Here is a 24,268-nt window from a genome sequence, read left to right on the forward strand (position 1 = left end):
CACCGAACATACCAGCTTAATTGCAATCCCCATAAGCCAGACACACAAAACTCTAAACAAATTTGATTAATTTATTTCAATTTGCACAAGTCTTCCTCTCAGACTGTAATTAATGGGGAGAAACAATTAAGGTAAACATAGCCCAGCTGAGAGAGCTGTCCTTGCTAAAAGTCACATTTTATTTTAGTAATGCTGTATTTGTAGAAGTTCCACAGTCTTAACAAGTTTCCCACTCCCTCAATATTTAATCAGTCCTGTAAATATTTTGCCTGGGCTCAAAGGGGTTTGTGAAATCAGGAATCAGCAGGGAAAGCCCAAATCACCAGTGGGCACTTGGGATGGATGTGGCTGTGGGCAGAGACTCGGGGGTTAATCCCTCCTCCAGGTGCTCCTGGGGGTTGAAAGGTGGCCCTGAATCAGGAGGTGTGGAGGGCTGGGAGGCAGCTCCTCGTTACTGTCCCAAATCCAGAGCTTCTCAGTTGCAGGTTGCTAGCATTGCTGGTGTGAGGGAGCTAAATGGGTTTGGAAAAGCCTTTGGAAAAAGGCTGTCACTGTAAATCAGTTTATTAATGGAGAAAATTGCCAACCATCCTGCTAAGGCAGCTCTGCCTGATGCATCATCCCAGATCTCCTGCTCCTGCTCGAATCAGGGCTTAGCTTTGCACAGCTCCCACGTGCAGCACAGCCAGGGAATGCCAGAGCAGCACCTCCAAAATGCCACTGCAGAGGAGACAAAGGCATTTGTCCAGCTGCCATTTGATCTCTGCCCTGGATCACCTTCAGCACATGCCTGGCATCACCACGCTTTGCCCTGTACAGGACAGGGGTGAATTTTCCCCCTCATGCAGCCTGGCCAGAGGAAGGGACAGCACCATCATGAGATCCCAAACACTGTCATGGTGTGATTTTTGGGGCTGTCCTGTGCAGGGCCAGGAGTTGGACTTGATGTTCCTCGTGGGTCCCTTCTAACTAAGGATATTCAATGTTTCTCCAGGTGAATAGGCAGGTCCCACTCTAACTGCTTCAGCAGTGACTTTGAGTCACTTTTTTTTCATCACTTGTCATTTTCCAGCTTTGAATACATCCCGTGGGTGAGTTTTTTGAAAGCGACGGCACATCTGTCTTCATTGCTTTCCTTTGCTTTTTTTTTTTCTTCTGAAAAAGCAGGAACAATACAACCCATCTTTCGTTGCACCAACTGGTATTGCTAAAGGGTGGAAAAAATTAGGTGCTGTTTTTTTTCCTTTTTCTTCCCACCTTCATTAACTTTAACATGTACTGTGCTCCTCTTCCAGCACGAACGTAGCATTGCTAGAGAAGAAAATCTTAGCTTGAACAATCTTGTGTTGATTTTCCATTCTCTCAAGTACCGGCTGGTCTAATTAGTTTGGAAATGCACCATTTGTTAAAGAAAGAGGAGGCACAGTCTGACACCTGCTGTATTAATTATTTACTTCTTTATCTAATTGCCTGCCTATGCTGTTAGATGAAGGAAGTTGTCACCCATGTCTCCATTTGAAGGTGTTGAACAGGAAGGGAGGAAATGGTGCTGTTGGGGAGGTCACGTTTTGGGGTGATGGAAGTGGGGCAAGTGCTAGAACTGGTTTACACCTGAACTAAACCATGGCACCAAGTGCCACATCCAGTCTCTTTTTAAACACATCCAGGGATGGTGACTCCACCACCTCCACCATTCCAGCACTTTATCACTCTTTATGTGAAAAACTTTTTCCTAATATCCAACCTATATTTCTCTTGGCTCAAGTTAAGACTGTGTCCTCTGGTTCTGTCAGTGTTGCATGGTGAAAAAGATAAACCCCACCTGAGCACAGCCACCTTTCAGGAGCTGTAGAGAGTGATGAGGTCACCCCTGAGTCTCCTTTTCTCCAGGCTGAACACCCCCAGCTCCCTCAGCCGTTCCTCACAGGGTGTGTGTTTGTTCCAAGCCCCTGATCATCCTTCGCTTCTCCTCAAGGGTCTCAGCGTCCTTCCCAAACTGAGGGCCCAGAACTGGACACAGCACTTGAGGTGTGGCCTCACCAGTGCTGAGTACAGGGCAAGGATGAGCTCCTGCTCCTGCTGGCCACACTGTTCCTGATACAGAGGATACACTATTCCTCATCCAGGCCAGGAGCCATTGGCCTTGGCCACCATGGCACACTGCTGGCTCACGGTCTGTGGGCTGTTGACCACCACCCCCAGGTCCTTTTCTGCCTGGGCACTGATGACGGGGAGCAGGACACCCCCAAATGTCCCAGTGCCTGCTCCAGTCCCAGCAGAGCAAACTGGCTGGAGTGGGGAGAGGAGCCTGCAGCACAGACCTGGGGTGCTTGGAGAGATGGACTCAAAGTGACCTGCACAGGGCTAATGGAGAGCTCAGGGTTGGGGCCAGGGCTGGGAGTAGGGCTGACTTTGGAGCTGAGAGAGAGAAACCAAGGCTCTGGCAACAGCAAATGCTGCTCATCCCTTCTGCTGTGCCTTCCTCCTCACCCGCACTCAGCCTCTTCCTGACATCTAGTGGGAGCAGGGCAACACGGCAAAGGGATCCTGGCAGCTCCAGGCTCTGGGGCACACACCAGGATGGGCTGCCAGAGCCACCAAGTGGGCTGGCACCAGCCACAGCTCACAGCTGGGCCTCAGCAGGGCACAGCTGCTCCTGCAGAGCACTGCTGGGGAGGAATTCAAGGTGTAATTCCTCATGGAGGCAGTTGTTATTGGCAAAGCAGGGGCACTGCTCTGAGGCATGGCATCTGTTTAGGGTTATCGTCCCTCTCAGAGAACTTGAGCCCTCTCCCTTGCTGCTGCAGCTCTTCCATGTTCCCAGCAAAGGTGCACAGAACAGCTGGGCAGTTTTCTTGTCCTTGTTCTGGATGGCACCTTTGGGAAGCAGAGGGAAGAGGAGATGGGAGCCAGAGACAGGTGAGAGCTGTCCCAGCAGGACACCACATTCCATGCAGGACCACCCTCTCATTTTAGACCCCATGCACATCTCCCTGGATCATCTCTCATCCCTAATGGCAGCTGTCAGAAGCTAACCTACTCCCTGCTCACAGCCCTCTGCTCATGGCTGCAAAGGCAGGACAGGGGCAGGTGCTGGCCACAGCATTTGGGGACATTGCCTCCAGGGTCATCCCACACTGGCCAGCATTTCTGCTGGGCTCATCTCCCATCCCATCCTTCCCCACTGCCTTTAGCTGCAATGACAGGCAGATTGGTCAGCTCATTCCTCAGTCCTCATAGCTCATTCCTCCTGTCTTGTTTCACACACATTCTGCGAGCAAAAACACTTTTTTATTTCCCCTTGTTGCCATTGCCTTTGCTGGACCATGGTCATTGGGCCTACTGTGCTGTTTGAAGACCAGGGTGTCACCTCTCCACGTGTCCCCAAATCTCCCTGGGGATGCCCAAGCACTTTTATTAATGAGCAGCTTAAAGTTAAACACCAGCAACCAAACAACAATAACAACAACAAATGTCTTTATTTCAATGACCTGAAAGAAAATGTAATTCCAAGAGCAAAGACAGTAATAAAAACCACAAATGTGCTCCAAGCAAACTGGAGCGATTTGCACAGATCCTTCCCAGAGCAGCCAGGCAGAGGTGGCTCTGGCCCCTGGCTCCTCCCCAGTGTGACAGAGCCACACTTCTCCCTGCATCACCCCCCTGCCACAGGGACCTCTCAGCCCTGGGGAAACAGCAGCTCAAGGGGCAGGTGAGGGGCTTGGGGTGGGGATGGCACAGGGTGAACCCCCACTGAGCCTGGGGAAAAGAAAGGCACTTCCCAAACTTCAGTGTCATCCTGCCACCTGCCCTGGGACGGCAAAGCATCCCTTCATCACCCACCCCAGCCCAATCTGACATCCCAGGGATATGGCTCCTTGGGAGTCCTGGTGCTCCTGGGCCAGCACCATGGCTCAAAGGTAGAGGAGCAAACCCAACTCTGAGCTGTCTTCAGCTGCCCTATGCTCACAGAGGTTCCTGGAGAGCCCTCTGCTCCTGGCTGCTGCTCCAGGGAGGCACTTTGATGGAGAGGAGGGACAGGGACTTCTCACTCCTGGAGACAGAAGGACAGGGAAAGGTGGTGACCCTGAGCAGGGACCTCTCTGGAGCTATGCCCACCCAGGCTCATCCAGAAACAACTGCAGTAAGGATAAGTGCCCTGATTTTCTCTCCCACACACACATCCAACAGCTCTCTGAGGGGGGTGTGCTGCCTTTGAGAAATGCAGGGATAAAATTCCAGAAGCAACGTTAATCCAACAACTAAGTGGATGTCACTCCTACAGTTGAACCCAAAGCCACTGAAATGATGGATGAAAGACAAAAGTCCCAGATCTTCAGGATTTCTCCTAGTCTGTCCAGAGAGTCTTTGCCTTGTGTCTAGAAACAAGCAGCAGCCAAGCACTTGCTCCCCTGACATGTGGTTTGTGGCCTGGGTCACTGATCCCTGCCTCTCCAGAGATTTGGATCCCTTTGACTTCTCTGTGCTCTTTTGGGGGATCCTGAACTATTCTGGATCCCAAGTGCAAGGGTCCAGCCTCGGCTGAGATCCTGATTTTCTCCTGAGGAGGCAGAAAGTTCACAAGAAATACTGAACAGGGGAAAATTTCATTAGTGAAGGAGCAGAAAGCCTCACAACAAAACTTCCAGACAACTCCCTTGTGCTATCAGCTCCTCCCAGCCCCCAGGCCAACCCTGTAACCTGAACCCAGCCAGGGTGGGGAACAGCAGCCTTTGGGTAGGGGGAAAAGCACCAAAGCTGACAGAATCCCCCCTCCCAGGGCACTTCACAGCATTGGAGCTGGCAGTGAGGGGAGTGGCTGGCAGGGTCCCAGGGGAGGGTCTGGCAAGCACAGCACCGAGCAGGGCAGTGGGAAGGGGTTGTCTGGACCTGAGAGCTTTCAAAGAGAACCATCTCCTCACCATGTGGCCATGGAGGTGGTTGGGAGCAAGACCATGAGTTTCAGATTGTTTAATTTAACCTGTCTTCTTGTTCAAACACAAACTGAGTCAAAGCTGTAAGCAGTGGCAGAGCCGTCACCTCCCAAGGCTGGGGGAAGCCTTTGGAACTTTGCTTCCCAGTGCCACCTCTCCCCAGCCTTTAAATTTCCTGTGTGAATCAGGATCATCTACCAAAACCCCAAAGGTGTCCTTCAAAGAGGAAAACCAAAACCGAGGCAATCCCTGCCCTCAGTCCTCTCCCTAAGGAGAATCCTCCTCAGTGCAGAAGCCACTCAGCGAGCGATTCTGGCTCTGGAGACACAACCCAGCTGTGCAGCCCAGTGTCCCCCTGAAGGATCCAGGTTCCCTCTGGTGGCACCAAGCAGCTCCCGGGGTGGCACGGACGGCACAGTGTCGCTGCCAGCACTGGGCAGAGTGCGCCCAGCTCATCGCCCAGGTCACTTTTTTGGGGGATGCAGCGGGGGGGCTCAAACCACACGCAGAGCGTGGAGGAGCACACAGAGAATGGCGAGGGTGGAGTCCCAGGGAGGGCAGGGCAGGGCAGGGTGGGCTCAGACGCGGCCCTGGGGCAGGAGGTGGCGCGGCGGGGGCTGCTGCAGCAGGGCCGTGAGGATGCGCTGCAGCTGCGACAGGCGGGCGCGCAGCGACGTGCAGGACAACAGGCTCAGCTGGTAGGACGGGTCCAGGGGCAGGATGGAGATGAGCCACCAGCACCACGTCGGGCCGTCTGCCGAAGCCTGGAGAGGAGAGAGGGAGAGACCCCCGCGTCAGGAGCTGCGAGGGGGATGCAGGGGTGGCCTTCAGCAGCATCGCTGATGGCAAACAGTTGTTCTTGTCAGGACAGCAACACTGGCTTCGGCCGAGGTACTCATCTGAACAGCCCTTTTGTTGACCCAGCTCAAAACTGCTGGACAAACTAATTCAATTTCCAGACAAGCATTCCCCAGGGAGCATCCAGATGCAGATGTAGCTGGTAAAATGTCTATACTAAAGAGACAATGAAATATCTTGTGCATTTCCTTGCTTAAGCCGGTGCTTTTTGCAAACACAGGCCAAATCCTGCATGGCCAATGTTTTTGGGACATTGGCCATCACTTGAAGAGGTGAGGTGCAGGCCAGGCAGGCACAGCTGTTGGGCACTGCTGTTGTAAAGTGGCTTTTCTATAACCTGAGCCAAACGAAGAGGGAAAAGCTTGATTCAGCTGAAGGAGGGTGAGTTGTTTTGTAATTCCTGAGCACATCATTAACCTGACTTCTGGCCCGGACAGCCTTAGCCTGGGACAAGCCAGCAAGAGTATATTTATAACGATCCAGAGAGGAAATGCTTTCTTAAAGGAGTGAAATTTAAATTTGGGGAATTTTTTTTTCCTTCAGAATCTAAATTTGTCAGAGCAGTATAATAAGCAAATTCGATCCTGTCTTCTCAACTCCTTACCTCTGGCCAGCTATGACAATCTCAAAGGATCACAGTGAGAAAGGGGACTGCAGGCTCAACAAGCTGTAAGATTGATCTCTTTGCCAATTTGTTTGATTTCTTTTTCCTGAAGTGTTTTCAAACACACACAGTTCAGTTTCTCAGTTCTCATTTAGAAAAAGACTCTAGGAAAGATTTTTAGAACTCAGTGCTCAGTTTCCAAGAACAGTTTAAAACCATAAAGAAACATCAAGCAGTTTTGCAAAACAAGCCCTACTAACTCTCTGAATGAGATATGCAGTAATAGGGGTGAAAAACTGGATTTTTTTTGTTCATCCTGCAGGGGAAGCCGAGTAGGGAAGCAGGGTGGTTAGTGCAGGAACAGCACTGCTTCAGAGGCTCTGTTTGGTGCATCCCTTCCCTCTGGGCATTACCTGGATGTCCTCTTCCTTCTCTGGCAGTGGTCCATGCTGCATCAGAATGTGCCTGGAGGTGAGGTCTCCGTGCTCGCAGAACCGCTGGGCCAGGCGATAGGTGCTCTCGTGCAGGCACTGCAGCTCCTGCAGCTCCTCCCCAGACACCTGAACCCCAGCAAGAGGGACAAAGGTGTCTGTGGGGATCTGTCCCACTGCAGCCCAGGATTTTGCCCAGCCCTGCCCTCACCTTCTTGTCCTCCAGGTACTCGATGTCAGCGGTGTGGTAGCCGTCCCTGTGCCCGCGGCTCAGCACCCGGAACCGCTGCCGGCCGATGGTGTCCACCAGGGACCTGCCGTCGGCCAGCAGCTCCACCTGACGGATCTCCAGCAGGCAGCCGTAGTCAGCAAAGCTGCAGGGACACAGGGACAGAAAACAGGGGCTGAGCTGGGGTAATGGGTGGTAAGAGAACTGCTTTTCCTAAAGGTACCGTCTGCAAAGCAGGAAAAGGCCCAGGAACAAGATGTCAGGGCAGGGGTAAATTCAAACATTCAATCAAGTCTCCTCCCAGTGCTCACCAAGAGGAGCTGAAGGTCACAGCCAGAGAAACATGGAGCTCAAAGACATCCTGAGTCAGAAGCTGTTTGAAGAATTGTACTGAACTGTATTTGACAGCTACCACTGGCTCTGTCCAGCTCCAGTGCTGGCCTCATTCCTTGATCCCATTTCACCCTGCACTGTGGGGAACACACCACCTCCCTGCTGATTTTATCTGCGAGATGGCACTGACAGGAAATCTTTCAGAACTGCTCAGTATTTTAGACATTCGGGGCTGGAGCAGAAAGAGGCAAATCATCTGGGGCAGGGGGAAGCGTGCCCAGGAGCTCACCTTTTCCCGTTCTCATATATGCACATGCCAAACCTCCTGGTGCCGCTCTCCTGGCACCGCCGGATCATCAGGCGGTAGCGAGGCTCAAAGACGTGCAGAGGGCAGGGGATGCCAGGGAAGGACATCGTGCACACAAAGATGGGGATGTTCTTGGTCAGGCTGAGGGACAGAAGGAGAAACCACTGTGACACCTCCCCAAGCAAATCCCATCCCAATGACTCTGCATCAGCTGCTCCCCTAAACCAGCTGTGTCCTTAACCACACAAGAAGTGATGCTCCAGCACAGAGCAACACTAAAGCTCCCACTTGGCTCACCAAGAGACCAAGGACAGATTCTGCCCACAAAACAGCTCCTTGCAAAGATGGTCCCTCACGCCCAGGTGCCTCATGGGGCATGTCCACACCCACACAGCACAGCTGCAACGTGGTCCTGGAGGTGGGACAGACATCACTTGAGCAGAACCAAGCCACAGCAATGGTATGGGGTGTGGAGAGCCCTATCAGACCCCTTCCAGTCCCCATGTGCACCCCCACACACAGAAGCAGTCCCTGCTTACTTGGAGAGCTCTGCCATCTCCGCCCGGTGCAGCTCCCGGCGCTCAGCCAGCTGTGTGGGGAAGGTGGCCAGCATGATGTCCTGCAGCAGCACTGTGGGGCTGTACCTCCCAGCCTTCAGGTACTGAAAGGAATTAGACCCAAAAATAGGTTGGAGAAGAGCAGGGAGGAAGCCCTGAGGCCCTGCTGGACCCTGAATCACACTCACTTTTATTGGAACTGAAGATAATTTTAGACCAGAGAAAGTCAAGGATAAAACCTATCAGGGGATGTTGAGCCACTGAGCAGGATGGGATGTCAGCTCCACTGAGACCTCCAGACACAGCTCTGAGCCAGGGCCCGTCCAACACAGCATCCTGTCTCTGACAGTGATGCAGCCCTTGTATGACAACCTAATTTCCCTGATGGCCTCATCCAAATCCCTTTTCATTAAAGATTAAATCAAATCTCCAGGCTAACAGGTTTTCCATCCATTTCCATTTTTTAAAGTCATTAGCATTTTCTTCTCTCTCTCTCTCTATCTCCTCTCCTGTTTACAATCTCACTAAATCACTGTGGCATCTTGTAGAAATGAATCTCTTGGTCTTAATTATCAACTGTCTGGTCATTCCCATGTGAGTGGAGCTGACACTGCCGTGCCAGGGAGCTGCTCAAGAGCACTGCACCTTCCCACCTAGCCCTGGGCACACAGCCAGCAGCTGGAGCTGGTTCCCAGCTCCCCCTCGGGCTCCATCCCGTGGCACTCGTGCCCTCACCTCTCTCAGGCTCTGTTTGCAGAGGGGGCAGTTGGGCCGGTGGTCCAGGCAGCGTTCCAGGCACTCCTTGCAGAAGGTGTGGCCACAGGGCGTCGTCACCGGCTCGAAGAACATCCTGCAAAGGATGATCAGAGTCAATGGATTGCAGAGAGCAACAAAGGGAAAGGAGCACAGATAAGTCTGGCACAGAGAGACTTTAATTAGCCCTTTAATTAGGAAGTCAGGGCTCAGACTGCTGGGCTTGCACAATGATGTAAGATGAGAACTGTTCCAGGCCTGAGCTCTGCTCCCTCCCCCTCTCTGCAGGGTCTCCATGGAGCCCCAGCAGACCCCATCAGTACACACATAGCACCCCTTGATCCTGCCAGGTTTGTGGTTCCCCAGACACCCGCAGTGGTGTGTAATCCAAAGGGCAGTGACAGGAAACCTCCTCCTGCTCCCCTGCTCCAGGAGCAGAGCCAGCAGCAAGTACTCAAGTTGCTCACAGGTAGCTCCAGGATCAGACATTAAATTAACGTCTCAAGAAAGCCCTGACTCCTCCTAAACACTGTTTCTGTCTTTCAAAAGAGACCCAAATTCACATAATTCAGATCAGATGCAGCCTCAAATCTCCCTCCCCCATGCACAGAGCTGGAAAAAGCTGCCATGCAGGACCTTGACCAACCTGCATGTCTGGCAGTGCAACACCCACGCAGCTCTCTGCCAGCAGCTGCTTGCACAACTGCTCCATGTCCTGGGACACACCAGGAGTAACAGCCTGGCTTCAGCATGCCCTGTGGCAGTGCAACACCAGTCCCTCCCCATCTGAGCCAGCAGACAAACACAGGCTCTATCCCGTTCCCTTTTCCACCTGCACCAGGCAAAGAGCTCTGAAATGCTCCCCTCTAGGTGTGCAATATCCCCAGCACGGAGGGAGTTTCCCTGGGCAACACTTTCCTGTTCCAGCCTGCAGGTACAAAGGGCAACCACTGCTTTTGGTCTTTGACCCCACTGAACATCCCCACCTCCACATCTCTGTCCCAAGGGATGCAGCCCCAGTGATGCTGCACCCTGAGACAGGGTGTGCTCCTGCAGCCGGCAGGGTGTCCCATGGCCCTGCCTTCCCCTCTTATCTGTACAAAAACCTACATCTCAGCAGTCCTCAGGACTGAGCTTGCTATTAAGATGTGAAGAAAGATGCACATCAGTGAAGAAAACCCAGCAGGTGCCAATTCTTTGTCCTAAAAGCTCTCCTGCAGGAGAACTCACCGTATGCAGAGGGAGCACTCCAAGTCAGATATGCTCAGTGACTCTCCAAGGCATGGTTGGGTACACTTTGCTGCTGCTGTTTCCTCCTTGTTATCTAGTGGTAAAAGAGAAGACAATCCCCCATTTCAATATAGGAAATTGATCTTTGCTTTCTGACCTCATTCTGAGGCATAACTGCCCCACAAAGTGCTTTCAAAGGGTCAAAGAAAAACAAAATCACTAGGAAATGCAACATAAACCCCTCTATTAAGCCATCTGTGTTCATCCATAGCTGATGTGTCAGTGGGTCTCATGGTACTTGGCAGGGGAAGGTGATATCTCCTCCTTTTGCAGGCAGGGAAACTGAAGCATTGGGCAGCAAAGTGGCCCAAAAAGCTCCAGGATGGAAATCTCTGGAGACCTGCCATGAGCCATCACTGCTTTATGCAAACCCAGGCAGGTGGCAGCCACCTGGCTGGAACTGATGGCAAATTAATGCTGATGGAGGTGCTGCTTCCCCAGTTCATGGCATGTCCTGCCCCCACATGGAAATTTAATATAAACTAAAACCCATCTGAACACATAGGAACCAAAGAAAGCCTCTCCCTGACCACACAGGGAACAAGCAATGGCTGGCTTTAGCAAGAATTTGTCAGCAAGCTGCAGGCAAAAGTTTGGTGTAAGTTCACCTGCTCACACAGGAGGATCAGGCGGATCCTCCCCACGTGCATGAGAAGCAGTGAATGCCCCAGCCAGAGCTGCCCCATCATATGCCCCTGAGATATTTGTTTGTTGAGCTGGACACAATGCAAACACCACATTTTCAGTGCCAAAATGGATTTCAAACAAGTATTTTGCATGACACAACGTTGTGGTACCTGTGATGACACTCACCCAACAAGCCCTGGCCCTGAGTCTCTGCCGAAGTCTCTGGTTCTGGCTCCTGTCCTGGCTGGGAAAGGATGGCTGTGTCCTGCCTGTGCTCAGACCCAGCACCCCCTCGGCCATCTGCAGGCTCTCCCTGCTGATCCTAGGCACAGCAAGATGAAATTAAGTCCAAACCCTCTTCTCTCTCTGAATGCACAGCCCCATCTGTCCCACCAACCCCGATGGGAGGTTTTCTGCTGTGTCGCTGTACATCTACATCTTGCATCTGCAGGACAGCAGGAGAGTGGCCCTCAGACATTGCTGCCCATCACACGGTTAAAACATGGGTTCACTCTGACCAGACATGCCAACTGCTGTTTGGGTGTATCTGAGCCCATCTTCTGAATTCCCTCCTCTCTCCAAGACTGCTAAATTATTTTTTAGAAGGCAAAGAGGAACATAAAAACTTCCTTAACGGCTGCTAATGGTCTGAACTATTCTCAAATGTGTCTTTTAGATGAAAAAAAATTGAAACTCACTTTTTTCCTTTTTTTTTTCCTTGAGTGTAGTGAGATGAATAGAGAGATAAAGTCTCCTCTGTTTTCTGAGTCCCCACAGCATCAGCCCTGATGGCACTGCTCTCCCACCCTCCACCAGCTGCAGATTCTCATCCCAGCACACAACCAGGCTACATGTCCTGCACAGCCTCCTCTCATCACACCTCTTTTCCCATCCCTGGGCAACTGGGATGTCCCAGAGGGACATGAAATCTCCTTGAAGACTCAGATATTGCAGGCTCTTACCTGAGCTTGTGTGGCAGATGGGAGCACTGGGCTCCCTCCATCAGCCTGGGAAGCAGCTGAGCTCAGGTGAACATCACCCAGGTGTGCAGCCGTGCATGGCTGAGGAGCATCAGCTTCCATGATGATCTGCAAAGACAAAGCAAGGGCTGGCGGATGCTAGGAGGAAAAAGCAAGGAGGTGGGGGGCTTCCAGGCTCCCTCTTTTTCCCCAAAGCACCCTTCTGCTCACTGCAGGAAGTGTCTGTGCTGGCTGAGCACACTGTTGAGTCCCTCAGAGGACAAGGACATCTCCCTGTGTGATGTGAGAGCACAGGAACATGGCAGAGCCCACACACCTTCTCCATCTCTCTCTGAGCCAGCTGGAAATGGGGACTGAGTGTCAGGCAGTGCTCCCACGCCAGCAGGGCTTCAGCTCTCTGCCCCATCTCCAGAAGCACCTTCCCTTTCCTGAAGAAGGCCTGCAGAGCAGAAAATACATGTCGTGGCTATGACACAGTGACCAGCTCAGCATGTGCCCCATCAGCTCCTATGCCAGCCCCAAGTAAATGTCCCTTTGCCCCCTGCCTGCTCCCATCCCAAGCCAAAGCACCTGGACATGTTGCTGCTCCCCTGATTAGATCTGCCTAAAGAAAACCAGCACTCTCCAAAGTGCAGCAGTTGCAAAAGCCAAGCCTAGGGAGAGTTGGATGAGGAGTGAAGGATAGACACAGTGCCAGACCTCTCCTGTGAGAGCAGCACAGCACCTGCCACCTTGATTAGCAGCCCAATGGGTCTGCAAAGTGCATTTCTGAGCAGGATGAATCTAATGGAGAATTGAGGAGAGGGGGAAGCTGCTCCTGTGCAGTCAGGTTTGGCTCCAGCCCGTGTGGCCCTCACTCACCTCGTGCTCTCCAGGCTCAGCCCTGCACACAGCATCCAGGTCCTGCAGTGCCTGTGGGTACTGCCCCAGGGCCACCAGGGCCTCTGCCCGGCACAGCCGCAGGGAGCTGCAGTCCAGGGCTGCAAGGAGAAATGTGTGACATCAGCCCTGGTGGGCCAGGGGGGCTGGGTGAGCCCGTGGAGAGGCCACCACAGTGGGACAGTCCATGTGCCACTGCCTCAGGAAGAGCACAGCCTGCAGTGCTCTTCATCAGGAGACACTGGCTCTCTAAGCCTCTGCAAGGAAGTTATTTCCCCTAAATAGCCAGTTTTAAATTGATTAAGGCTCTTCCCTTTGTTTTCTCCCCCTAAATAGCCTCAGCCAAAAGGCCCCACCACTGCCTCAGGGCTCAGCCATGCTGGGATCTGGGCTTTCATCCATCTTTTTGGGATGTATCAAAAAAGCTCTACCCTACACATACAGGGCTGTGGCCAGAGCAGGCTCTGTGATGTGACTCAGCCAGCAGAGTCACAATAACATGTTACCAAACAGGACTGCACTGCTGGATACCTGAATTTCCAGACCCACCTGACTGTCACTGCTCTCCTGGAGCAGATGAGAAGCCAAAGGCGTGTAAGAATCTGCCTGCAGCACATGACCTGGGGCTCCCAAGTATGAGAAAAGGCTGAGATTTCCCAAAAATGAAGAAGAGAACTGAAGATCCAGTTCCTTGTCAGCAAGATGTCACTGATGGGGTGTTAAGGTGCTGGGGGGGCACAGGTCCCATGGACATTGCAAGTCATGACACCAAGCATTACCTGCCTTTTACTAAAAAACAGGCAGTGAGATCATTTTCTTTCCTGCCTCAGCAAAGCACATAAAGACCTTCCTTCCTATCAGCACTGCCAGTGGCAAAATTGGGTTGGGGGATGCTGGGGAGAACGAGGAAGCAGCACCCCAGGAGCCCACACTCATGGAGTAACCAGGTGTGGTAATGTTTGTGGGTTTGAAATGCAGAGATGCCCGGACCCACCCCGTTATATCACAGCTCGTGGAGGTGACCTACATCCAGGGCAGTGCTGGTGTTCAGCTCAGGTAACAGGTCTGTGCATCCAGCCCTGCATCCCCCAGCTCTGAGCATCAGCTCAAAGCTGCTGAGGGTTGGGGCTGGGGACTTGTTGCTTCCTGGTCCATTTGGGGAGGCCTTAATGAAGGTCATGCAGGTCCTCCCACGGGCTCCCAGTTCCCTGTGGGATGATGGTAGGTCCAGAACAGGTAACTTGTGGTGGCCTGCAGGATGCTGGCACTGAGGCCAGCCTCGTATCATAAATTAAGCACCATTTGCAGGCACTGCTGCTGCATTTGCTGTGGCAAATGTGGTCTGGGCAACATCACCTTGCTGAAGGGCCAGGAGCTCTCTCAGGGGCAAGCTGTGTCCCTGCTGGCTGGCAGCTGATCAGCAATCATCAGGAAACATCACTGTTGGTGATGTCTCTCCTGCACTTCCAAACCCAGCAGCATTTCCTCCTGGCCCGGTTCAACCACAGTGCTGATGCAGCTCTGCCAGCAAACTGCAGGTCAGGACTGGCAGCTCCATGACAGCCAAGTGCAGGAAGCATCTGCCCATTTCCCTGCCTGCCTCTGCTGTCACCCTGCCCAGGCACCCACCACTTCTTATCACAGAGGAGCAAACTCTGCCATGGCTATTGCCTCTTCGTCCCCATGCCCAGGATGGAGCACAGCAAGACTTTGCTCCCTGCCTAACCCAGAGAGCAGCAGAGCCAGGCACAGCCACTCCTGCACCACAAGCTGCACTGGCCATGCTGGGCTGTGCAGCAGAGCATGGTCCCTGGGAGCCTGTTTGCCTTTGTAATATTAGCCAACACTTTTCCTCAAGTGAGAAAACATGGGAACTTGCTGCTCAGTACCCCATCCCACAAGCACCCATTCAGAGATGGAATATCCCAGCCCCTGACAATGGGTAGGGATGAAGAAATAGGTACAAAGTCTAGAGGATTATGTTCCATGTGGGCAAACCCATTCAAACATTTGCACAGCCCAGCAATAAAGCAACTGATTTGAAAAAAAAAAACAAAAAACCCACCACCCCAGATGTGTAAAACAGGGCAGTGAATTCTGCATTTCTCTGCTGCTGCAGCTATTTTTGATCTATGATATCATTACACACCGGGGCCATCAGCCAGCTGGCAGCCTCAGAGACTCACCAGCCTCCACGCTCCAGGCATGTCAGAGGCCTCCTGTGCTACACATTACACTGCATTTTTCTGTTGTTCACTCAGAAAGAATGAAGATTAAAAGTTCACAGTTTATTTCCATCCAAGCAAATCGAGCTGCTCTATAAACTGGGCTGAGCAGGGCACTGCAAAGTGACCCATCACACCGCACTGAACCACAAATAAAACATGCCCATGGGTCAAACATTTATCGGTGGTTCTGTTTCAAAGTGAAAGGCAGCCCGTAAAAAATGTGCAGCTGAAAGCTGGCTGCAGGAGTTGGAAAACACATCCTGAAAGCACCACCCACGTGGCTGAGCCTGGCAGCCCCAGCAAGCGCAGGTTCACTGGAGCTGAGGCTGTGACTGCAATTTCCTCGTTGCCCTCAGCCAGACTTTTCCTGTCTTTCGGGGAACAGAACGTGCGGGGAAGAGTGAGGACAGAGTTTGCAATGTTTCCTCGTTATGCTAGCAAAGGATTTTTAAAGGAAAGTGTAACTGTACACCCCAACCAGGCAAAAGCCTGGCAAATGAGTAGTAGAGGAGTGTGCATGTGCCTTTCCTCCGAAGGAGGGTGTGCAGGGAGACACGGATGCCTCTGGAGGTTGCATAAAAGGACCTGTTCTCTGCTGCCAACACCAGGATCGACCGGTCCGCTTAGCGCTTCGTTTCCAGGCTTACCTGCACCTCTGGCACTTGTCTCGCAGCAGGCGATGAATAAGAGCCTTCGCTGCGGGAGGAGAGCTCAGTGCTGTCATAGAAACGACGCGCAGAAAGGAAATTCTGCCTCCGTCGCCCCAGCCCCCTGTTCCAGACGCATTGTATAACCCCTTTTATTTACTTTCCAAGAAATCCACTTAGAGCCACACATTAAAGCAGATCAAACCCCACACCCCCACCCCCCCGCCGCGGGCCAGGTCCTGGCCCAGCAGGCAGATGTCTGGCCAGAGCTGGCTGCAGAAGGGGCCGGGCCGGGCGCTGACCTGCACGATGGGGCTGGCACAGGAGCTCTGCCAAGGCTGTGTCCTCGCCAGGCTCTGGGGGAGAGGACGTGTCCATCCCCGACTGGACAAGTCCCAACCACTTTACATAATGGTCACCTCCTGGGCAGAGCTCTTTCTCTGACCCTGAAATACTGCCGGGCTGCAAGATGTGAGTATCTGCTGCTCTTCCCCCTCCACAAGCACGTGGCCGATGGGACACAGGCAGGGGACGAGCACCGCGGTTTGTCGGGCACCCCATCGCTCCCAGCACCTCGGGACATCCACGGATATGGAAGAATTCAGCATTTCCCCTTCCCATCCCCATCCCCACCAGCCCTGCCTTACAACACTTCCAGATTCCCACGTCTTCCAGCTCTGGACCGTGCAGAGCTGCAGGGACACGCTGACCTACATTGTTACCCACACCGGCACTCGCCTGCTGTAAAGCCCATCCCGTGCATCCCCGTCTCTGGGGCTGCTGGGCTGGCCCCTCGCAGCCCGCACCCACCATCCTCACTCCCAGCCCCGAGCCCGGTGTCCTTACCCAGCTCGACCCCTCTCTGCGCCATCCGCAGCGCCTCCCGCGCGTCCCCGCGGGCGAGGCGGTCCCGGACGCGCTCCGCCAGCGCGGCCAGCCGCCGCTGCCGCGGCACGCACCGCTCCAGGACCCCGCACAGCACCACGCTGCACCGCGCCGCCCCGATGCCCGGCAGCTCCAGCCGCTCCTGGCACAGCGGGCAGCGGGACCCGCCGAGGCACGGCTTGCAGAAGGAGTGACCGCAGGACGCGGTCACCGGCTCCCAGAGGAGCAGGCGGCAGCAGGGGCAGCGCAGCAGGTCCAGCCCGAGCGGCGGCCCGGACGGGCTCTCCGCGGGCGGAGAGGAGCCGCGGCTGGAGGGGCGGCTCATGGCGGCGGTCGGGGCAGCTGTCCCTAGAGCCGGCGCTGCCCGCGCATCGCCCCGCTCCGCCCCGGCCGGCCCGGGGCTGCGGCTGCCGGCCCGGCCCGGCCGCCGGAGGGACCCGGGGCAGGCGCCGGTGGCGGGGCTGCCCGGGCCACCATTGGCCGCCGCCGCCCGGCCGCCCCGCCCCGGCCGCGTTTCGTAACGGAGCCCGCGGTACCGGGGGCGCCGCGGGGCAGGGGCGGGGGACCGGGGCCCGGCGGGGCTCGGTGCGCGGGTGGCGCCGTCTCCCGAGCCGGGCTGCGGGGGGGCTCCGCTGCCGGTTCCCGGGAGGCGGCGATGCTGGGGCGCTCCGGAGCAGCCGGGGCGCGGGTACGAGCCGGACACCGCGAGCCGGGCGAGGAGAGCTCCGCGCCAGATGGGCACGGGCGCCCAGGGGGTCTGGGGCACCCCGAAGCCGGACCGAGGTGCAGAGTGCTGGGAGTGTTTCGGGGTGCCCCAGAGTGGGGCCATGGCAATTTGGAGCCAGCCTGGGGTATCCGAGATGCTGTGGAGCAGGGCTGGGGCTCAAGTCCTGTGGGGGTGCTCTGTGATGGGGACAGGAGGGTGGGATGCTGCAGAGTGGCTGGCACAGGATACGTGCGGTCCCTCAGCTGTCTGAGGCTCTCCAGAGTGGGAGTGGGGTGCCGGCTGTTGTGGTGCTCCAGAGCAGGGCAGGCTGGTGAGGCTGGCTTGCACCCGGTGCCTCTTTGCATTTACTCTCCATGGAAACTCATCGCGTTTGGGTGCAAAGCAGCACTCTTCCAACGTACACGCGAAACTGCATCTCCCTCAGATGCTCTGCTCACACAGAACTGAATGAATTCAGACCCTGTGTGTGGACAATCCTCTTCCCACTCACAGACCCCCAGGATGGGCTCGGTGTCACAAGGGAGAGGCATCCCCTCACCACACAGTCATACAGCAAAAAGCCAGCAGGTGGTGAGAAAAACAGCTGAAATCTGTCACTTCTGGAGCTTAGTAGATCAGAATTTATATAAGGATTACACACATTCCCCAAGGGCTCGTTTGTGTGTCCCCAAAAACAACTCAAACCCATGCACACACTGGCAGGGCTGCTCAGGGAGGGAGATCACCAGTGGGACGTCAGTGCTGGTGAAACCCATGCCCCACTGAGGGAGTGGCTGGGGGAGGTTTGGGCTGTAGAGCAGGTTTTGTTTCCAAATCTATTGCAATTACATTAAACGGCTCGTAAGTGGTTTTAAAAGCTCAACAACTAAGCATTTGAAATGGGTTTGATAGGCTTCATTGCTTTCTCCGTTATCTTTTTAAGTGATCCCTCCAGACTGGAGAAATCTCAGGTGACATTTGGTAACACTGCCCTGAAAAGCTGAGCATGGCATTAGGGACAGTGGTCACCCCGGGAGCATTGGAGTCTGTCAGGGACTCTGCCCAGCAGGGGACATTTTCCATGTCCCCATCTGCAGGGTCAACCTTTAGCTCCCCCCTCCCCGCTGCCTCAGAGGACCTTGCACATCCCTTCCCCCAGCAGTTCTCCCATGGGCCAAAGCTCATTCACACCACACACTCTCCTTTCGTGGTTTGGTTCTCACCATGGTTTGTTTTTCCACCAAAACCTGGCTATTGACTAAAAAAAAGATTGCCACCAGGAGGGTTTCAGCCTCAAAAAGGGCACGTTCCTGCCTCGTGAGTCATGAAATGAGGGTGATTTTAGCCAACATTGGAGCAAAGTGTACAATAACCTGTTTGAGTGGCTCAGCCTGGGAGCAGCAGCCCTTTGCCAGGGGCAGCTGCTCTCAGGTGAGGAGCACAGCATCTTTCATCACCCCAGCCAGTTCCTGTGGGAGACACCAGGCTGTTCACCTGGAGCCTGCCTCATTCTTTACCTCACCTCCTGATTCACTCCACAGCCATGTGTGGGCTCTCCAGCGCCTCACAAGCAGAGCAGAAGTGCTGCTGCTTTGCATAATACAGTTTAAAATCAATCAACCACGACACACGAGGCCATAGCAAACCAGGCTTCATTAGCACCAGTGTGCAAGAACATTTTGTTTTCTTCAATCTGTCCAGAGCTGAGCTGGTTCAGAACTCTGAATGCTTTCTCTTGTCACTGCCCTGTTTGTGCTGACTCACTACATAGCTGAATAAGGAAAAAAAAAAGCTTTAAATGCTTAGTGCTAACCATTCAGCTGGCCAGATGAGAACTTCGCATGTTGCATAACACAGGACAGACCACATTGTATGTAGGAACTATTTGCAAAGCACAGCTGGATTTTTTTTTTTTTTTCACTTTAGATGTGGGAAATATCCCAGGGTCAGTGCAGGATGAGGAGTTCCAGGTGCTGCTGCAGCTCCTCCTCTGGCTCCCAGCCACACGTCTGCTTGTGCTCCGGCTCCAGCACAGCCTCATTAATGTGGTCCAGACTGCTGACAGCCCAGCATTGGGATCAGGGATTGCACACCAGCTGTGTTTGCTCATTTTTAGTGCATAAATATTTGTTGCAAGCATTGACATTTGTTTTTGACACATTAGGGTTTAAGGAGTGGCTCTGAGGTGACGGCACCTTCCCAGTGTTGCCTTTTTTTTGTTCAGAGAGGAGGCCTGCGTGCTCCTGAGGGTGTCTTCAAAGGCACCACAAGCACTTGTAAACAGGAACATGCACCCTGAATGTCATGACCCCTTTTCCACACTGCTATCCCTGCTCTACCCACCAGTTTCCTCCAGCACCATCAGACCTGAAAGTCCTGTTGCACAGAGGTGAAACAAGTTCTGCCATTTCTAAACCCACACAAGGAGGAAAGCATCAGAATCCCAGCCAAGGAGGGGGAGTGTTGCTATCAACAAGGGCCAGCACTGGGCTCACAGTGGCATGTCCAAGTGCCAGGCAGCCTGCTGGGTGATCAGGCAAAGGGCCTCAGCACCTGTGCAGGCACACTTGTGCCCCAGCAGTGCTGCACCTGGATCCTGGCTGTCTGCAAGCCTTGAGAGTTAGCCTAAGGAATTATTTTTACTCCTCAGTACGTGCCTGTAACATGCAGGGAGTTATTTGCATCATCCCCCCCTTCCCCTCCCCACCCCCTCCCCAAACCTGTCAACAAACACATCAGCTTCCTGGAATTTTTCTTTCTTTCTTTCCATCATAGTATTTCTAGATCCAGGATGTTATTCAACCACCACATTTCCCCATTTGCTACATGTGGTTCAAAGCCTTTCCTGGGAAGTGGAGCAAAGGGAAGTGGAAGCAGGTGGTGTGGGAGACTCTTTGTCCTGAGCTCATCTTTTATAACCTGCATCTTTGCTCTCAGGTCTCTGTGAGTAGTTGGGGAGCTGCTGCTGGTTTTCTCTTGGTGGAGGCAGGCAGACTGCCACAGTGCTCTGTGAGGGCTGGGATTCGAGTTCTGCACTGTGCTGACCAGAACTGGGCAGGAAGCAATCATATAAATTCCATGGTATTGTTCCCAAGTCCTGAAACTCTGCAGCTTCAGTGCTCAGAGGAGTCCTGACGCTCAGTACAGAGGATCAGCTGTAAATAGGGTCGGGGGATTAAGAAGACTTTAATATTTTTTCCTTCTGACTCATACAGGCTTTGCCTGAGGCAGCATCATTCCTAGAGAAATGAGTTGACTTTCACATGTATTGGTGGGACAGAGAGCTGCAAAGGAGCATTATCTCATTGTTCATGTAACTAGGCTTATGCCTGTACTCCTGGAAACTGGAGAGTCACAGCAGGACAGCCCAGATTCCTATCTGGCTCATTTCAGTCTCTCGAGCCAAACATCTTGGCAAAGACGTTGGCAGAACATTATCAGTCAGCCTTGGAAGCAAGTCCCACATACAATAGATGGAGATGTCTTTTTCCACAGTATGGGCAGTCATGTCCAAACCACATACCCCTGAGGACAGAATACAAAACCAGACCAGAACTGTCCCCATTATCCTGGGGGGAATCCCTGGGATGGGTGACAAGACCATGGGCTGTGGTGCAGGGTGCTGTAAGCTTGCCTCAATGCCTTGCAATTGTTTTATTGGTATTTTTATTGAAGCTGAAGATCCTCCATCTATAGGAACTCCCAAGGAGGCGTCTGAAGTCAATAGTGCTTGTTCAGCACCTAAAGTATGTTATGGATAACATAACAAAGTGATTAAAGGAGGAAAAGTCATAACAACACAACTCCCTGAGGACACCCCTACATTGCAGCAATGTCCACCACTTCCAAGTAGATTGATGTCCAGAGGAGCTGCATCCCCATGGGCCAGACCTGGAGGTCACATCACCCTCTTTATCTTCTGGATGGGGAGAGCAGATTCATAATCAGCCTTTCCTGCAGGGCAGACAGAAGCTGCCCACTTCACAAGCTGCTGTGTGTCCGTGTGCCTGACCCGTGGCCCGGGGTGACACCATGGTGGCCCAGCACTGCAGCTGGGGACCCGCCAGCTGCCCTGCCCCTCTCCCTCACCAGCTCTCATGGCCTTGGCTCCCTGCCTCAGCAAGAAGCGAGTACGTGCCGCCTCCCTCATTTCTTCCTTTTTCCACTTTTCCTGTGCAGCTCCCACCTGCCTGGCAGAGATGCCAGCAGGGCTGGCGGGCACCCAGCGCTGCCTTTTCGCTCTGCCAGGGGAGGCTGCCAGCTCTGCCGGTGGCACAGCCTGCTCCGCAGGGATGCCTCCGGGCTGTCAGGCCAGATCCAGGGGCTGACTTCCTCATCCTCTGCCCTGCCCCTTGTTCCTTCAGCTCCAGCATCTCCACCATCCCTGTGTGTCCTCCTTGGTGAGGACAGAAGAGCTCTTGCAAAGCCAGTGGCTCAGTTCCCTCCAGCAGCTGTGTCTGACCATGTGGAGAAGGAAGCACCTTGAAGTCTCAAGGAGAAATGGAGCTCTCAGGGTGTCCCTGCAGTTTCCCTTCCCCTCAGCCAGACAGAATGAAGCCCTAAACACACTCTGGGCTGGATTTCAGGCAGGAGGAGCAGGCTTGTGTCTCTCCCACATTTATAAATAGCTGCTGTGGGCAGCTGCTGTGGGCCCCTGGCCTGTTCACAGCAGTGGTGGCCTGGGAAGAGCTTTCTGCTCAAGGAGCAGACAAATATTTCTGTCTGTGCCTTCTTGTTCCACAGGCTGGCTGGCCTCCACCTCTGCTGCACTTTGAACAGCAGGTGAATCATGTTTGGGTAAGCCCGTCACCAGCTCCTCCTTTCATAACGCACAGACGTCACGGCTTTTAAAGAGGTCAAGTTGTTACTGCTCGGAACATTTGTCACCCAGAAACCTGGCCTGGTGAATCTGCCAGAGCAAATTGAAGGTTTCCCTTCGCAAGAAGCCTGGCACCATTCCACTGTGGGTTTTAGGAAGCTATTGCAGGAAGGTTTGGGGAGTAAGGAGCCTGCTCTGCTCTTCTGAAAGAGAAATGCAGAATCCTAGAGAGGTTTGCAAGGGAGGGAAAGGTGCTGGGAAAGATGTGTATCCTTAGCATCATTTTCATTAAAACGAATCCCATTGCTAAAGCTCTGCTATAATTTTTAGCTGCTAATTAACATAGCAAAGAGTCTTAGTTTACAGATATTCAGAATGAAGGGATAAGTTGTAGAAGGATGCAGTGCAGAGACGAGCAAGTCTGAGTGCTGTGCAGGAAGCAGGAGCAGGGATTTCACCTTCCAAAACAGCCTTCACTTGCATGACTCCAGTTCCATTTGAATTTTTCTTTTCTTTTTATTCAGTTCAAAAATAGAAGAGTGGTTTCATAGGAAACCTCTGCCCAGCACTCTGCAGAGATTAGCAGATCATAAGCAGGACTGCAGGAATCAGCTTTTCAGGGAAAGTGAGGATTTTTAACTGTTCCCATTTTTTAGTGGAATGAAAAAGCAGCATGAAATTTTCCCCGAAGAAGGTCACTTGGGAACAGAGGAAAGATTTCTTTTTGATCTCTACCTTAGAGAGCCTTGTTTCCCTAATAGGACACTTTATATTATAAAGCCCCTAGATGCAAGATGAAAAGTCTCATCACAAAAGAAAGGCCCAGCCTTTCAGTTCTGAAATTTTTGGCATTTATAGAAAAATGCCTTAATTTGGGGACATATCTGAATGAAATGGTATAGGAAAAAATTCTTTCTCCACATCTAAATTCTCTTGGCACCTCTTGTCACCCCAGACAGCCACATGATGTACAGGATCCCTGCAGGCACCCCCAGCTGCTGTGAGCAGGGGCAGCACAACCCCTCCTGCTCCTCCAGGACCAGCAATACATATTTTACAATATATAAATATTTATGTACATATTTATATAATAACTTTGTTATTATATACATTTGTGTAAACAAGACTTGCTTAAGTAACTCCACTGCTGCCAGTTCCTCTTGCTGGTCTTCTTTTTCTACTCTGCCCCTCCAGAGCCTGGTATGATGGGCATTTGGCCCAGCTCTGTGCTCCATGCTCTTCTCCCAGCCAGCTGAGGACACAGCAGCTCCAAGGAACCCCTGGTTGAACCTTGCAGATGCTCCAAGCAAAGGAGGTGGTTAAAACAGGCTGATGAAGTCAGAGCTCAGGCCCAGCAGCACTTGGGCAGCTGCTGGCTGGCACGTCTGAGGGCAAACACTCAGCACCGAGGTCATGCTGGGGGACGTGTCCCTCAGGACAGCTACTGAACTGCTGTGACTGAAGGTCCTCAGCGTCCCCAAAAGCCAGATGCTCCACCTGCCTTTTGTCTTCTCCACTAAGTGTTTTTAGAGCCATAAGCCCCGTGGCTGGCACGAATGTTTGTGCTCTATGCCCATTCTTGTCAGCTGGCTTCAAGGCAGGGTTGAGATGCAATAAGGAATTAGGGACACCAGGGAACTTGAAATGGTTTTCACCTCCACAGCTTTTTGGGCAAATTTGGCCAGTTCTATGAAGGTAGGACAAGGGTGCAGAGGGGAGAGAGCTAAGTGCAGGGCAAAGTGCTGAAGGCAGGATGGAGAAGCTCAGCTGCTGGAGGAGACAGCTGGATGTTCACACAACCAGTCCCTGCGTGTGTTTGGCTCTTTGCCCTTGTGCCACAGGGATCTGGCTGCACAAGCTGTATTTGCAGAGAGCTTGGTGCAGTGGCCTGAAGCAGGGCCTGTAAAACACGAGCAGCAAACAGGAAGATTTCACCTGGCTTGGTGCTCACCATCACCCAGCACTGCAGGGAGTGCCCAGCGCTGGCCCTGAGCACATGAAGATGCTGAGATTTGGGGCAGGGTGAGGACATGGCTGTGGGGTCAGCTGCAGACAGACATTTGCAGGCTCCACACATTTTGGGAGCTGAAGCACAAGGCTCAGAGGACAATTTCAGGGCTTTTAGATTAAATACCTGACAGCTGGAAAGCAGAATCCCACTCCAGTGAGATGCAGCATCTCTCAGCTCCAGCTGAGCATCT

The 24,268-nt window shown here is 53.2% G+C and overlaps 1 protein-coding gene across 2 annotated transcripts; it reads right to left on the reverse strand.

Moving 5' to 3' along the window:
- Window positions 1–3,462: 3,462 nt before the first annotated feature.
- Window positions 3,463–16,964, reverse strand: LOC110482747 (LON peptidase N-terminal domain and RING finger protein 1). Of its 2 annotated transcripts, XM_021552211.3 has the most exons (12): window positions 16,504–16,962; window positions 12,765–12,883; window positions 12,220–12,342; window positions 11,886–12,011; window positions 11,110–11,245; window positions 10,237–10,330; window positions 8,989–9,103; window positions 8,236–8,357; window positions 7,679–7,837; window positions 7,039–7,201; window positions 6,810–6,956; window positions 3,463–5,698 (listed from the first exon to the last, which is right to left on the reverse strand). In XM_021552211.3, exons 1-12 carry the CDS (start codon window positions 16,865–16,867, stop codon window positions 5,513–5,515), a joined length of 1,854 nt encoding a protein of 617 aa, XP_021407886.2. In that variant the 5' UTR covers window positions 16,868–16,962; the 3' UTR covers window positions 3,463–5,512. The 2 variants fall into 2 exon arrangements, with proteins under 2 accessions (XP_021407886.2, XP_085447550.1); XM_085591424.1 differs by having other exon boundaries at window positions 6,810–7,201; window positions 16,504–16,964.
- Between the last annotated feature and the right edge of the window lie 7,304 nt (window positions 16,965–24,268).

Source organism: Lonchura striata, chromosome 13, assembly GCF_050655825.1.
Source record: "Lonchura striata isolate lonStrDom1 chromosome 13, ASM5065582v1, whole genome shotgun sequence".
Taxonomy (NCBI): Eukaryota; Metazoa; Chordata; class Aves; order Passeriformes; family Estrildidae; genus Lonchura; species Lonchura striata.